This window comes from Chiloscyllium plagiosum, chromosome 6, assembly GCF_004010195.1.
Source record: "Chiloscyllium plagiosum isolate BGI_BamShark_2017 chromosome 6, ASM401019v2, whole genome shotgun sequence".
NCBI classification, from domain to species: domain Eukaryota; kingdom Metazoa; phylum Chordata; class Chondrichthyes; order Orectolobiformes; family Hemiscylliidae; genus Chiloscyllium; species Chiloscyllium plagiosum.
Genome location: NC_057715.1, coordinates 70031399 through 70048925, shown reverse-complemented (window position 1 = coordinate 70048925; position 17527 = coordinate 70031399). Strand labels below are relative to the sequence as shown.

Here is a 17527-nt window from a genome sequence, read left to right as displayed (position 1 = left end):
GTGTTTAACCCACAGCCACCTCTCTTCCAGGAATGCCGACCCTGAAGAAGTACTGCTCTTCTCTCTGACAGGATTTTCATTTGTCTCTCTCCCCCTGTCCACCTTCACTGCTTTCTTTTTCTCTCTCAGTGTTACTCAAGGTATTTACTAAGACTCGCTTCCACAGCCATATTTCCTTTCTCAGTGGCTGTCTTTGCCTCCGACTTTCCATTTTGCCTCTGCTTCATCCCTCCCCCCCATCCCCCACATATTTTGTCACACAGCACTGGCTTCAGCCTTGGTCATTCCCAGCTCCTAATCTCCCTATAATCTCTCTATGCACTGTCATCATCATCTCTTTATTGCTACCTTTGCTTCTGGAGCCATGACTCACCTTCTCTCAGCCTCGTATAAATACCTCCCTATTTCTCCCCTTTTTTTAGCTTTGACAAAGGGTCAGTTAGATTCGAAACATCAGCTCTTTTCTCTCCTTACAGATGCTGCAAGACCTGCTGAGATTTTCCAGCATTTTCTCTTTTGACTACAGTCACATCACCTTCCTGAGCATCTGCCTACGCAACCGACTCTACCTGCATGGACTGAGCACTACATTCAGACCATCATTGTTTGGACCTGACCAGGACACCCACTGCTTACAGCAAATCCAAAGCCTCCAGAAACACTTCTCCCTCCGGATTCTCTGCTTCACCCTCGCAGCCATGCTCCGCAACCTATTCTCCCGGCTCAGGGCCACACTCTCCAGACCTGCAAAGGAACTCTGCTGTCCTTCATTTTGAGAAGGATCTATAACTCTACAAATGCTTTCCTACTGCGTCCGTTGCTGTGTCGGTGTGGTCTCCTCTACATTAGAGAGACAGGACGCCAACTCATGGAACGTTTCAGGGAACATCTCTGGAACAAGCGCCAAACAACCCCACTGGCCTGTGGCCAACCGCTTCAACTCCCCCTCCCACTCTCCCAAGGACATGCAAGTCCTGGGCTTCTTCTACTGCCAAATCCTAGCCACCTGATGCCTGGAGGAAGAACGTCTCATCTTCCACCTTGGGACTCTCCAACCATAATACATCAACATCAATTTCACCAGTTTCAATCCTAGCCACCTGATGCCTGGAGGAAGAACGTCTCATCTTCCACCTTCTCCATCTTCCAGATCCAACCCTCCAACTCGACACCGCCCCACTTGAACTGTCCATCTTCCTTCCCACATATCTGTTCCATCCTCTGCTCTGACCTATCACCATCAACCCCGCCACCTGGATTCATCTATTGCCTTCCCAGCCACCTTCTCACGAGCCCCACTTCCCCTCCTATTTATCTCTTAGACCCCTCTCCCCACATTCTTGATAAAGGGCTTATGCCTGAAATGTCGACTCTCCTGCTCCTTGGATGCTGCCTGATCTGGTGTGTGTTTCCAGCACCACATTTTTCAAGCATCTGCAGTCCTCACTTTCTCCTAAATATTGACACACTTCACTTTGTGGGAGTTTGTGTGCACAGATTGGCTACTGCATATTTTTATGTTACAATAGTGACTACACTTACAAAATAAGGACCTTAGTGACTGTAAAGTGCTTTAGGAAGTCCTGAAGTTATGAAAGATGCTATATAAATGCAAATCTTTCTTTCTCTCTGGAAAATATCTATATAGTTCACTGCAGGCACATGTCTGTATGCTAAAATCTCAGCTAGTTACATCACTGACTCCTAATTCTTTATGCAAATTGACAGTTGGCTTTGCCAGCACAACAGTGACTGCATTTCAAAAGAATTAATTGACTGTGAAATGCATCGAGGCAACTTGAGGTTGTAGAAATCATTATATAAATCCAATATTTTTTCAGGCTTCAAAATTGTATTCCAACATTTTGGATTAGAATAGAAGCAGATTTAATATCTAATTAACTTGCATTAATTTTTTTTTAAACTTAGCTCTGTGTGCTCATTAATTCTACAAAGACAAAGGTGCCTAAATGTAGTAGAATTTAGACAATGGTAGGATTTAGTAGCATTAACCAACATGACCTTGAACTACAAATATCCTTAACCACAACATATTGCCCCCAACTTAATCAATATCAGAAAAAAAATAGATTGTAGAATGCCGGTTTATGTATTTTAGCTGTTGCCTTGGAGTTCTGTGATCTGACATTTCACTAGCAGTGACTTTCATTGACATGTACTTGAAATTAGAATACTTTAGGAAGTCCCTCTGGGCGTGCTTAGTTCAAAGTGTTTTTGTGTGATTCATCATGTAATTCAAGAGAAATAAAACTCAACTGTACTTGATTGACCAGCAGAAACAGAATTGTTTGATAATTTGGCAGAACACATGTGCTGTATGCTGATATAAGTAAGCTGTTGTGAAATAAGATTACAATTTTTCCTCACATGTTCATCTTTAACATAATCCTCTACTGATTTGCTCTGTTTGAAAGGGAAAATAGGAGTTCAAATCTGTCTCTGTACCTACCACCGGATCTATTTTTATGTGTCACAGAACTGTATGTTTAATCTGTTCAGAGTTCCTATTCTATAGAAGGTATGAGGATTAAGGAAATGTCTGCGCAAGTACCCACTGCAAAGGACAAGAAAAGTACTGCTGTTCCACGCTTACCCCACTCTGGGATCAGATCACCCACTCCGAGTTCTGGTTGACCATCCCACAATGGGGGCTTCAGCAGAGTGCCTGATACCTTGCTGACTACATTCAGGAAAGATTTGAATCAGAAATTGATTTTGACCTCCCAAGACTAGCACATTTGCGACTGAGGTTGATGATGATTCCACCAGAACTTTCTCACACATTGTTACTTTGGAAGCTGTCGTAAGAGTTTTGTTTTGTCTGCTTTCTGGGTAATTCCTTATGTTCTTCTGATGAGGCAGTATCTTTTCCTGTTGCAATGGCAACTTGTCTTCTGGACAACAACAACTTGCACTTATAATCTCACCTTGATCATAGTAAATCTCCCATGATGCTTCACAGGAGCACTTCGACACCAAGATACTGCTGCCAGAGTCAGAAAGGTCGGTTCGAAGAGCACTTTACAGGAGAAGAGAGTTGTTAATGCTAGATGGTGTTTCCTATGTTTGGGGGTCCTAAAACTAGGAGTTATAGTCTCAGGAAATGGGATAGGTCATTTAGAACTGAGATGAGAAGAAACATCTTCACTCAGAGAGTGGTGAACTCTTTTCCACCTAAGGTGGCAGAAGTCAAGTCACTGAATACATTTTGAAAACAATAGCTAGATTTCTCCACATTCAAGTCACCAAGGGGGATGCAGAGAGAGCAAAATTATGGCATTGAGACCGAGGATTAGGCATGAACACACTGATTGGCCTACTCCTGCTCATGCTTTCTAAATTTCTATTTGAGCTTAACAAAATGGTGGGGGTTTCTGAGAAAATTGGTGGATTATCTCATTTGGTCCTCATTGGTGTAGTTTATATTACAGATTTGCTGTGTCTGTTGTGTTTGCAATCTTCCCAAGGGGCCACAGAAAAGACAGAACGGTGATGCATGGGTGAAACCAAGTCCTGAGTGAGTTTGACACAAGTTCACTACATACTTGCAAAGCTCTGGGTGTGCAATATCCAGGCTGGCATAGTTTAATCAGAAATGATCACTTACATATTGAGTGGTAGCTGGGGTTTTGATGCTGTGCTCTGGTCCCCTGTGGTTGTCCCTGGTCTGGGTCCGACTGCACCAGCAGCTGTGCTAGCATTAAGAGATGAAGCCTATGAAAAATAAAAAAAGGGTGAAGTTAATGCAAAAAACATTGATGAGGTTGCACTTTCAAATCTGAATTGGCTTGAGCTAGTTCAGCTGGCTGGACAGCTGGATTGCAATGCAGAGTAATGCCAATAGTGTGGGTCCAATACCTGCATCGGCTGAGATTAACATGAAGGACTCTCCTTCTCAACCTCTCCCTTCACCTGAGGTGTAGTGACCCTCAGGTTAAACCACCGCCAGTTGTCACTCTCTAATGAGACAGCAGTTCTATGGTCCTCTGGGACTATGGTAACTTAACCTATACCTTTTTATTTAAATATCAACTTATACTTATACACCACCTTTAGCATGACGAAAGACCCCAAGGCACTTCATAGAGGCATCACAAAACAGACCTCAGATCACTTAAGGAAATATTACGTCAGAAGACCAAAACCTATATAGTTTTTAAGAAGTGACTTAAAGGATGCACTGAGGTTGTGGAGAGTACAGAGACACAGAGGACAAAGCCGCAAGGCCTTTGAAAAAAAAAAGGAATTTTGAAATAAAAAACAGAAATTGCTGAAAAAACACAGCAAGTCTGGCAGAATCTACGGAGAGAAAGCAGAGTTAACGTTTTAAGTCCAGTCACCCTTCTTCAGAACTTCTTCAGTTTTTCCAGCAATTCCTGTTTTCATTTCTCATTTCCAGCATCTTTGTCTTTGTCTTTTTTTAAATTTTAAAATCAGGTTGTTTGTAAGGAAAAAATGAGTAGGTACCATAGAGAGACAGAGAGGTACGTAAATATGACCTAACAAGTATTGCAGTGACAAAGTGGAAAGGTGACCAAAGCTGGACAGGTATTTGACATATTGGAATGACAGAAAGTTAGGAATAGTGTTGCTCTATTAATTAAGGATGGCATTAGTTCAGGATTGAGAGGTAGTTTCAACCTAAAACCTTAAGATGTAGAATTAGTTTGGGCAAATAAAATAAATAGTGAAAGTAAGAGGAACTAGTTTATAGGCTCCCTGGACAAGGGCATCAAGACTTTGTGGAATGTGGACAGGTAATTGGAGCTGAAAAAACAACTACATCAGCCATGATCTTATAGAATTGTGGAGCATATTCTGTAAGGGCTCCTGTAATAAGTCAATTAGTGGGGGTACGCCTACAAATTTGCATTAAGCAGAACTTCAGGATAACGTGGAGCTCCCTATCCAACCCGCTTTTACTACAAATACTACTTCTACTCCCTTATCAATGCTCCATATAATTGTAGAAAAACCTGTTTACTCTTATCAGTCTTCTGTAAGCAAGGGTAATATACCATTTGTTTACCTAATTGCTTGCATATCAGCAAGTTATTATTCTGTACTTCATGTATAAGGACACACAAGTCCTGCTGAATACAAACATTTTCTCAACCAGCATCTTTCAGCCTACATGAAACCAGAAAGGAGGTGGGAGATTTGGAAAATTAGCCAGGCATACCTGACATGTTCCTACCCCTTCTGAAACTTACTTGGATGGAGAATCCTGTCCTGTCTCCACTTAATATCCTTAAGTGATCAATGAAAAATAATTTCAGAACCATGTAACTGGCTCTTCCTGCCTAGGCTGTAATTTCCTTAGCTCCAGTTGTGACAAATAACAGGCAACAGATCAGCCCGAGATGCATGATCGGAGACATGGATACAGTGCAGAGGTGTAGTAGCTAACAGTCAGCCCAGTCCTCCTTGTGACTCTTCCCTTGCAAGCCTCTGAGTACAAGGTCAAGTATTGATCCTCAGGGTTGTCCACTATCCTAGTAATCCAAACACAACCTGTTTACTCCTGCTCAATTAGCAATTCTTACTTAACGTGTTACTCCTTATGCCATGAGACCTAATTGTGTAACAACCCAAATAGCACCGTATCAATTTTTTTGAACATCCAATGATTCCCACTCAACTATTCCCACTTACTCACTCTTCTGGTTACTTCTCAAAGATTTGACATTTCATAAATCGATATTGATTCAGTTTAATCATATTATCATTTTCCAAGTCCCCTACTATCATGTTCCTAAAAACAGGCACTATCATTTTTCCTACTACTGATGACAGGCTAGCTGGCGTGTAGTTCCTATTTTCTTGCTTTTTTCCTTCTTGCTTTACTTTTGCTTCCTTGTAAGTCAGAGGGACTGTTTGAGAATCTAGGACATTCAGGAAAGTCAAAAGCATTGCATCGACCAACACCACCGCAGCTAATCTTGAATGTAGGCCATTTCAGAGTGAGATAAAGAGAGGTTTCTTCATTCAGAAGCTGTAGTGTACAATCATGTTTTGGAAAGGAGAACAAAAGAACAGAGTGCTATGTAAATGGTTACAATCTGCAGGAAACTGCAACACATAGGGTCTTTGGGGTCCTTATGCATGAAATACAGAAAGCCAGCACACAGGGCAGCAAGTAACCAGGAAGGCTAAGGGAATGTTGGCCCTTATTTCAAGGATTTGGAGTATAAAGGAAGGGAAATCTTAATGCATCTGCTGGTGAGACCACATCTGGAATACTGTAAGTAGTTTTAGTCTTCTTATTTAAGGAAAGATATCTCATTGGAGGCAGTTCAGAGAAAGTTCACCAAGATGATTCCTAGAATGGAGGGATTGTTTTATGAGCAAAGGCTAAGCAGGTTTGGACTTTACAGAATTCCAGGATTCTTAGGGGACTTTACAGGGTAAATGCTAAGAGGATGCGTTCCTCATGGGAGACTCTAGGGTATCCCAGAGGGCATATCAACTTAAGGCTGAGATGAGGAGGAATTACTTCTCTCAGAAGATGTGGAATAGTGTCAAAAAAAAATAAAGTCAAGGGCACTCTATCTGAATGCACTCAGCATTCACAAAAAGGTAGGTGATCTAAAGGCACAAATAGAGAAACATGGATATGACCTGATTGCCACTAGAGAAACATGTCTGCATGGTGACTGAATCTGGGAATTGAATATTCAAGGACATTTGATGCTTAAGCAGGACAGTCAAGAAGGGAAAAGAGATGGAGTTGTGTTGATAATAAGGAATGGGAAGAGAACATCAATAAGGAACAATCTCAGATTGGAAGAACAATCTGGAAACTGTTTGCGTGGAATTAAGAAACACCAAAGGGCAGCACACATTGATCATGGTTATTTATAGGCCATCAAATAGTAACAGTTGTGTGGGGCATGGAACTAATCAGGAGATGAGGGAAGCTTATAGCATGGGCAATACAGTTACCATAGGTGACTTTAATCTGCATATGGACTGCATAAACCAATTGAGTGCTAAAACTGTAGAGGATGAGTTTCTGGAGTGTGTTAGAGATGGTTTTCCAGAGCAATATAAAAAGAAACCAACTGGAGGATGTGCTATTTTAGTTCTGGCATTACGTGATGAAAAAGGTCTAAGTAACAGCTTGGTCATAAGAGAACCTTTCAATATGAGTTATCACAATATGATCAAATTTTGCATTAAGGTTGAAACTGAGTTTGTTCATTCTAAAGCAAGCGTGTTAAAGTTGAATAAAGGAAATTATGAAGGTATGAACCACTAATTGGCTGAGGTGGATTCGGAAAAAGGCCTGACTCTACATGGACAATGGATAGTCTTTACAGAACTATTACATGATTTATAGCAATAATACATTCCTTCAAGTTGAAAAAACTCAAAAAAGGTGTGTGAACTGTGGCTAAAAAAAATTCAGAATTGTAAAAGATTAAAAGAAAAGGCCTATAATGTTGTCAAAAATGGCAAAAATTCTCAAGATTGGGAGGCTTGTAGAATACAACAAATGAGGAGTTAGAAACTGATAAAGAAATGTAGAATAGAATACAAATGCAACCTAGCAAAGAACATAAAAAATGACTGAAAAAGCTTTTGTGAATCTATTACAGAGTCAGAATAATTTATAATAGGGAATAGAGAAATGGCAGAGAAACTAAATGTTTTTTTCATCTGATTTCATCCACGGAGATATCAGAAATTTCCCAGAACTAGAGATTTAAGTACCAAGGGAGGATGAGGAATTGAAGGAAACTAGCATTAGTAAGAAGGATGTACTGGGGAAATTAATGCAGTTGAAAGTTGATAAATCCCCAAAGTGTTGAAGGAGGTGGCTACAAAGATAGTCAAAGCATTGTTAATCATCTTCCAAAATTCCAAAGAACTTAGAATGTTTCCTGAAGATTGAAAGGTAGCAAAGGTCACTGCATTATTTAAGAAGACAGTAAGAGAGAAACAGGCAACTACAGACCTGTGAGCCTTACTTCAGTGGTAGGGAAAATGCTAGGTAAGTAAATACCTGGTTGATAACTATGATTGGGCATAGTTTGGATTTGAGAATGAGAAATTGTATTTGATGAACTTGTTGGAATTTTCTTGAAAATGTTACAAACAAAATTGATAAAGGAGAGATGACAGATATTGCTATGTTTATATTTTCAGAAGGCTTTTGGTAAAGTCCCCACAGGAGGCTGGTTAGAAAAATGAAAGCACATAAGACAGGTGGTAATGTATTAGCAAGGATTAATGATTGGCTTACAGACAGGAAACAGACATCAGGAATGAACACGCCTTTCTATCATTGCCAGCCTATGACCAGTGGGCTACCTCAAGGATCAGTACTTGAACTCCATATATAAATGACTTGAAGATGGGCACCAAATGTAATACTGTATTTCCAAATATGTGAATACACAAAGCTAAGTGGGAATACATGTTATGAAGAAGATGTAAAGCAACTTCAGGAGGATTGGACAGGCTTAGTATATCAGCAAGAACATGGCAGATGGAACATAATGTAGAAAAATGTGAGATTATCCAATTTGGCAGGAATAACAAAGATGCAGAGTATTTCTGAAATAAAGGTAGAGTCACTTTCGTTCCAGAAGACCACAGGTCTGCTCTCTCATTAGAGACAGGCAACTGGTGGTGAGTTATCCTGAGGGTCACCATGCCTCAGGTGAGGGGAGAGGTTGGAAAGGGAAGTCTGTCATGGTAACCTCAGCAGGTGCAGGAATTTAACTGACACTTGGCATCACTGCATCATCAATCAACTGTCCAGCCAACTGAGCTAACCAACCCATGGTTACATAGTAAGAGATTGGAAGTGTAGATGTAAAAAGGGAATTAGGTGTCCTTGTGACAAATCCCTGAAGGCTAACATGCAGGTGCAGCAAGCTATTAGGGGATAATGGAATATTAGCTATTATTGCAAGACGTTTTCAGTATAGTAGTATCAGGTCTAGCTTCAAATGTATAGGAACTTAGCTACACCGTGCCTGCAGTATTAAATGCAATATTGTTCCCTTTATCTTGGGAAAGATATAACTGCCATAGGAGTAAAATGATTGGGTAAACTGAGCATGTGTTCTCATTTAGCTAAACATTTTCAAGCCACATTTATAAATTTCATTCATTAAAGTGAAGGATGTCAGTAATTGTGAATGGAACATTTTGCCATTTCAAGTAGTGAGTATTCACAAGTAAATTGCCAATAAAACCTTCTCTCCTGTATCCTAACAATTAGTTTAGCTGAAGGCTCAGAAGAACATTTATTCTATGGCAGCATGACAGCCTTTACTTTCTACTGGAGCTATTTTTGTGATTTCCCAGAGACAGTAAATTAATTCTAAATGACTTAACTTTCATAGAATGCCTATAGTGTGGAAATAGGTCTTTCAGCCCATTGAGTCCATGCTGACCCTCTGAAGAACTTCCAACCCACCTCACCCTATCCCTGTAACCCTTCGTTTCCCTTGGTTAATCCATCTAGCCTACACATCCCTGGACACTATGGGCAATATAGCATAGCTAATCCACCTAACTTCCACATCTTTGGACTGTGGGAGGAAACCAGAGTACCTGGAGGAAATCCACGCAGACACAGGGAGATTGTGCAACCTCCACACAGACAGCTACCTGAGAGTGGAATCGAACATGGGTCCCTGGTGCTGTGAGGCAGCAGTGCTAACCACTGAGCCTCATGTAGGTTTTTTGTAGATGTTTTATTTCATGCAGTTATAGGCATCCATGAATCATCAGACTATTACCATGCTACACCTTCCTGATTACCAAGTGTAGCTTTCCAGAAAATACAAGGCTTCAAATAAAACACACTTTGAAGATAAATTCCCCTCTGTATAAAGTATTGTGTGTATTAGGGGTCATGTTACTTTTGACTTGTTTGCTTTGCTCATGCTACTTTACCTGGGATGGTGCACTAGATGATAGATGTGGTACTTCCCCAATCCTGGCAACTGCTCTGGGGTCACTGGAACTGATGAGAACTGGTGCACTGATTTCCATCGAGTGCCTGTTGGTGATGGCTTGGGAAGACTTGTGTGACATGCTGAACGAAGTGAAGGAATGTCGCTTCTTGGCATTTTTCTTGCCATCAATGCGTCTGTGGATGGCACTGACAGCTCCCCCACTATTTACAGGAGAGCTGGATGCTGAGCTGGCTCCTGCATTGGTAGCAGCTGATGGAGCTGCATCAGCATTCTGTGTAACTGCCAGGCACAGTTTATCCATTTCAATCAGCTGCTTTGCAGTCGAATTTAGCTGTGGGTAAAAATAAAACAAAAATCATTAAAGATTATCAAAATGTATTATTAACAAGTCAGTTTTCTTCTTCATTCATTTGAAGCAAATGCTGGAAGAAAAGGAAATGAAGTTAGAGTAACGAAGCAAATAAGAAGAAATGGGAATAATCTTGGATTGCTCTGGCAATAATACAATACAATGAGGATAACAACTCCCCAAAGATAGTTGATAGTTGAACCTTTTAATTTCAAATCCCTATTAATTCTGGTTTGAATGAAAGTGGGGCTTAGGATGGATGATCATTCCTTTAGCAAGAAGCAAGCCAGCCAGTAAAACGTTTTAATGTTTTTTTTTATTTTTAAGCAATGCTGGCTTGGTTTTTCAAGCCTCAGATAACCTGGAATATCAAAGGAAACAAGGAGAAATCAATCCACTATCTCTGCTTTATCACACTGTATTGAATGAACAGAAAGTTTCTTAACTAAATACTAGGAAAAGCAGAAACCATTGTCTTCAGTTCCCACCACAAGCCCCAGTATCAACCACCAGCTGTATCCTTCTGCCCAGACACATGCCTCTTTTGCATTAGACCCTTTAGTATTGTATTTGACTCTGAGATGAACTTTCTGCCATTCATCCATGGAATCACCAAAACCACATATTTCTACATGTAATATCATCCATCTTCTCCATCAACACACCAGTTGATGAAACTCATCCTTGTCTTTGTTACCTCCAGACTTCTAGCCTACTTAAACTTGAATTCATCCAAAACTCTCTTCCCACTTCCTGGATTGAACCACTTCCAATTCCCCTAACACTTCCGAACTCACTGAACTACATTGGTTCTTGATTCAGCATCTCCATGATTTAAATACTTCCTTCTTCATCTTTTAAATCACCCCCTCCCTATCTTTGTAAACTAAATCCTTCAAAATTTCTGCACTTCTCCAAATCAGGTGTTTCATGCAGCTCTGATATAGATTTGCTCCAACATTTGTAGCTGTGACTTTAACTGCCAAAAGCTCTAAGATTTGAAATTCCCTTTCTAAACCTCTGTACATGTCCATCTCCTGATTTAAGAGACTTCTTAAAACTTACCTCTGACAACATTTTGATATTGGTTCTAAAATCATTTCATGCAGTTAATGTGAATTTGTTTTTGATAAACCACTGCACAACATCTGGAATGCTTTGCTACGTTAAAGTTGCTATTTAAATGGAAATTGTTGACCTATGATGTTGGGGCCGTCATGGCAGCTTGCAGGCCAGGAAGAACAACAAAGTTTCCTCCAACCGAACAAGCTAAATTGTAACTTCATGGTACAATGACCTCAGTGTGCTCTCTACCATTGCTCACCAACTCCCACCATGATCGCTCCCTGTTGATCACTATCTCCTGATCCTCCTGGCCATGAACACCATCTTGCCTCATCCCCAGAGGGCAGTCTCTCCCTATGTACTCCTCTGCAGGAGGTATCCTGATCTGATTGGGATCTGTCGGTCTGTCAGGAAACTTCAAGGAAAAAGGTTTAAAAAACTTTCTTCAATTAAAATCCTTGGGACACTCAGAAAACCTTTATGCTTGGGATTTGTAACTTCTCAGCTGGACTTCAACACACAGCTCACTAAATAGCAGGGTCAATGGATCAAACTGACTTTCCTCTACGCAAAAAAAATTTATAGCTCACTGCAGCAAAACTTCAATGGTACATTTACCAATGATTCCATGATCATGAACATTCTTTTATGTTTATCTTTTATTTTCTAATTATTTACTTTCTTTTTGATTAACAGCTAATTATATTTTTATAATGCTTTTGAAGTAGAAAGTCATTGTAAGAATTTTTGTTTAGACATTCATGGAGTGTGGGCATTGCTGGATGGGCCAGTATTATTGCCCAGTGCTAGATTTTTATTCCTCAATCACAGGATGTGTGCATTGCTGGGCAAGCCAATATTCACTGGCCATCCGTAACTGCACAGAGGGCTGTTGAGAGTCAACTACAATGCAGGGGTTGAGAGTCACATATAGGCCAAATCAAGTAAGGATTGCAGTTTCCTTCCCCAAAGGACATTAGTGAACCCGTTACCCTTGGGAAGGTGGTGGTGAGCTGCCTTCTTGGATTGCTGCAGTCCATATGCCTGGTAGACTCACAATTCTAACAAGGAGGAGCTTCCAGGATTTTGACACAGTGATACTGAACAAACTGCGCCATTTTCCAAGTCAGGATGGTAACAGGTTTGGAAAGGAGCTTGCAGGTAGTGGTCTTTCCATGTATCTGCCGACTTTGTCCTTCTAGATAAAAGTGCTTGTGGGTTTGGAAGATGCTTAAGGAGCCTAAAGTCACATTAATCAGAAATAGAGGGATGAATGATTGAAAGGAGGAGATATTAGGAAGTACAAAAATAAGTTTGTTCAAAAGGTTAGACTTTAAGTCAGGTTTTAAGGAGGACAGTGGAGGGAATTTCAGGAAGTAGGATCCTAGTGATGACTGTAATGGGGCCAAAGGACAGTGAATGCACAAGTGGCCAAGTAAAGCAAGAGGCTGAACAAATCAGAAGTAAACAAGAGCAAGCAAGTAACAAAACTTGGGTAGAGAGAGAAATAAATAGCGGGAGAGCTTTTGTTTCAGCTGCACGAATCTTCATAGCTAGAGGAGTGCAAATGGCTTTGAAAATTCTGTGCACACATGCTTAGACATCTGATGGATGAACACACTACTATAAACACCGGAGGAAACATCAAAGAAGCGCTTCGCAGGAGGCTCCCAAGCACTGATGATGTCGCCTAGCCAGGGGACGAAACGTTTGCAACAAAAACTTCCAGCTCGGCGAACAGAACCACAGCAACGAGCACCCGAGCTACAAATCTTCGCACAAACTTTGAACACTACTTCATTTTTTTTCCAGTGGCAATGTGGCCCAGAGAATAGTGATAAGAGAGGCAGGTGGTGCTGGATGGATGAAAGAGAACCAGGGGAAAGTGAGTAGAATGAAAGGAGTGAGTGCAGTTGACTGAGCAATGATGATTGATGATTAAAATGATTCGTAAATTAAGTTTAAACTCATATATTCCCAATAATGGGTCAGAGTGTAATTAAGTTATGCTTTGGTGACTTTATTCACTAACTAAATGTTTACAGTCTAATTTACGATCCATTTGCATTACAGCGTCATTCACAGGAGTTCCAATTCTGACATCACTGTTACCATTAGAGGCAAAAAAAATCTCAAGATAAGTTATCAAAGACTTTTCCAGATGCACAGTGCTTCATGACTTATAGAGATCTTTTTGGAGATTAGTTTATTTGCCAAAATTAAATTGGCTTTAACTCTCCTGCAGTAACAAAAAGGGTGGAGGATGATTTAAATTATTTGGTGAGATAAAACTATATTAAATGTTGGCCACAGTTACTTGCCTGTCACTGTTTATCCCTAGCTGTGTAATGACACAACTTGGTAGAATGAAGTACAAAATTTAAACTCTGGTTGCTCCTATAGACTTAACGAAAAAAAAAAAATATTTCACTCAGTTCCAGTGATTTGAAGCTTAACTTGGCAAGGATTCAGCAGAGGAGTCTGTAACTCCACATATCATTGTGATAAAAACTAACAGTATGAAGCTTGCAAATCAAACTGACATGCTGTAATCAGTCATGTCTAGTAAATGCAGGAGGAGACCACAGTCCAACCCAGCTGATATTCAATTAAAGGCCCATTTACACCAGCTGGTGTCTGCAACGTGAAGTCATTATCAGAGTCAATGGAGCAAATTATAGCTGCCAGCATTATCTTATGCAGCTGATGCTATCTGTAACCTCAAGCTTTAAGGCAGTGGAGGTTTTTATGAGTGTGTAATATACCCAGGAAGAGTTAACGTGGGAATCAATTCATGCCTCTGCTGGAAGTATTTGCAAAAAATGTGAGTACTATTTGCATCATTTCTCTTTTAAACTGTCACATCCCTCTCCCTGTTCAGACTGTTTGCATGTCAATTCCAGCTGAGAACATGGCAAGAATCTGCTCACCCAGCTTATCTTCACATACTCTGAACAGCACAGCTTTTGACCCTGAACCTCACGTTTTCATGATCACGGTGCAATATCTTCAGTTTGAATAAGTGCGTCAGTATGTCATGTCTGTTTTCTATTTCTAATTGCTTTCTCACACAGAGGTTGGAACCATTTTCACTGCACTACTTGGAATGCCAAATTTGAAACCTCTATGGCCAGGTACAAGGTTTTGTATGGGTTGAACTTACCTTTTGCTACATTTAGTTCCAAAAAGGTGGTACTGCAAGTGTCTGGAAACCAGCTCTCTACATATCAGTCTATAAATCAGTATTACTGTGGAGTTGATATGGATGCAGGAAATCTGTCCTGTTGAAATTGGGATTTAAGTTTGAAGATGTGCATCAGGAAGTCCTGACAGACATGCACCTGCTAAGATTGCCCAGGAAGTTTAAATTTTTGATGAACTGATTTCCTCTGTCCATGACTCTCACAGAATTCTCCAATTCTGAGATCAGCGTCAGAAACCTGCCCAAATATTAATGATGGCTCAGTGGTCAGCACTGCCTCCTCACAGCATCAGGGACCTGGGTTCAATTCCAGTCTTGGGTCCTATCTGTTTGGAGTTTGCACATGTCTGTGTCTGTTGTTGGGTTCTATGGTTTCCTCCCAGTCTAAAGATGTGCAGTTAAGCAGATTGGCCATAGTAAAGAGGGGGATAGGTAAGCATCTGGTGTTTTTTGGAAGGTCTGTGCGAACACAATGGGTCGAATGGCTTCTTTCTGCACTGTAGGGATTCTATATGCAGGACTCATCTGAATACTTTCCCAGGAAATGTTACACAGTTTAAGACTGGGTCTGAGTTAGTGATTAGCAAGAATAGCAACAATAACCACTCCCTCAAATCACACAACTCACCGCATGCTGACTGAAAATCCAGCAACTCATGTTTATCCAGCAATATTGGCTGGAAAATGTATCTGTGAATTTTGGATGAGGGATGGATTGAAAAATGAATCGGGAAAAGAAAAGAAACAAAAGATATGTAGAAGTATGTTAAATAAATGAAATAATACAGCACAGGATTCCCAATGAGAAGATTTAAGAGAAACTGGAGGAAGTAAATGAAAATGGCTTGAATAAACACAGAAGACTGGTTACTGGAAATCTGAAACAAACACATAGAATGCTGAAAAATCCCAGCAGGTCTGATAGCCACAGAGAAATAGAGTTCATGTTTTGTGTTCAATAGAACTTCAGTATTTTGCCTTTATTAATATGGATCAAGAATTGGTTAACAGACAGAAAAGAGAGTAGGAAGAAACACATAATTCTCAGGACAGCAGGCCAATATTAGTGGGGTGCTGCAACCGTTCACAATCCATACAGGTAATTTTGTGGGGACTAACTGTAATATTTCCAAATGTGCTGGTGACACTAGACTGCATGGAAACATAAGCAGTGAGGAAGATGTAAGAAGGCTTCAAGAAGACTTGAATGGTCTAAGTGAATGGTCTAGAACATGGCAGATGGAATTTAATGTGAACAAGTATAGAGTCATAGAGATGTACAGCATGGAAACAGACCCTTCGGTCCAATCCATCCATGCCAACCAGATATCCCAACAAATCTAGTCCCCCCTGCCAGCACCTGGCCCATATCACTCCAAATCCTTCCTCTTCATATACCCATCCAAATGCCTCTTAAATGTTGCAATTCTACCAGCCTCCACCACATCCTCTGGCAGCTCATTCCATACACGTACCATCCTCTGCATGAAAAAGTTGCCCCTTAGGTCTCTTATATCTTTCCCCTCTCACCCTAAACCAGTTCATTCCAAAAAGGAAGAAAGATACTTATGAGGAGGCAGGGGTGGCCGTGGCTGACGAGGGAAATTAAGAAAAGTATAAAGTCAAAAGAGAAAAAGGATAACATAGCAAAGATAAGTGGGAAAACGGAGGACTGAGAAACTTTTAAAGAACAACAGAGGATTACTAAGAAGGAAATACACAGAGAAAAAAATGAGGTACAAAGGTAAACTGGCCAAAAATATAAAGGAGGGTAGTAAAAGCTTTTTTAGGTATGTGAAAGGGAAAAAAATGGTTCAGACTAAAATTGGGCTTTTGAAGACAGAAACAGGAGAATATATTACAGGGAACAAAGAAATGGCAGAAGAGTTGAATCGGTACTTCAGAGCTGTGTTCACTGGGGAAGACACAAGCAATCTCCCAGAGGTAACAGTGGCTGAGGGACCTGAACTGAAGGGAATTTATATTTGCCAGGAATTGGTGTTGGGGAGACTGTTAGGTCTGAAGGTTGATAAGTCCCCGGGGCCTGATGGTCTACATCCCAGGGTACTGAAGGAGGTGGCTCTAGAAATCGTGGATGCGTTGGTGATTATTTTCCAGAGTTCGATAGATTTAGGATCAGTTCCTGCGGATTGGAGAGTTGCTAATGTTGTGCCACCTTTTAAGAAAGGAACGAGAAAGAAAGCAGGAAATTATAGACCAGTTAGTCTGACCTCAGTGGTGGGAAAGATGCTGGAGTCAATTATAAAGGATGAAATTATGACACATCTGGATAGCAGTAACAGGATAGGTCAGACTCAGCATGGATTTATGAAGGGGAAATCATGCTTGTTTAATCTTTTGGAATTTTTTGAGCATGTAACTCTGAAGATGGACAAGGGAGATCCAGTGGATGTAGTGTACCTGGACTTTCAGAAAGCCTTTGATAAAGTCCCACATAGGAAGTTAGTGAGCAAAATTAGGGTGCATGGTATTGGGGCAAAGTACTGACTTGGATTGAAAATTGGTTGGCTGACAGGAAACAAAGAGTAGTGATAAACGGCTCCCTTTCGGAAAGGCAGGCGGTGACCAGTGGGGTACCGCGGAGATCAGTGCTGGCACCGCAGCTTTTTACAATATATATTAATGATATAGAAGGTGATATTAATAGTAACATTAGCAAATTTGCTGATGATACAAAGCTGGGTGGCAGGGTGAAATGTGAGGAGAATGTTAGGAGATTACAGGGTGACCTGGACAGGTTAGGTGAGTGGACAGATGCATGGCAGATGCAGTTTAATGTGGATAAATGTATGGTTATACACATTGGTGGCAAGAACAGGAAGGCAGATTACTACCTAAAAGGAGTAAAGTTAGGTAAAGGAGCAGTACGAAAAGATCTGGGCGTTCTTGTACACCAGTCAATGAAGGCAAGCATGCAGGTACAGCAGGTAG

The 17527-nt window shown here is 40.7% G+C and overlaps 1 protein-coding gene across 1 annotated transcript in view; it reads right to left on the bottom strand.

The window, feature by feature from the left end:
* LOC122550681 (E3 ubiquitin-protein ligase SH3RF3-like) overlaps positions 1 to 17527 on the bottom strand; it is a 372141-nt gene that overhangs the window by 42041 nt on the left and 312573 nt on the right. The window contains exons 4-5 of the mRNA XM_043691783.1: positions 9937 to 10290; positions 3629 to 3735 (exon numbers count right to left, since the gene is read on the bottom strand). Coding sequence (XP_043547718.1) covers positions 3629 to 3735; positions 9937 to 10290 — 461 coding nt within the window. The remainder of the gene's footprint in view (positions 1 to 3628; positions 3736 to 9936; positions 10291 to 17527) is intronic.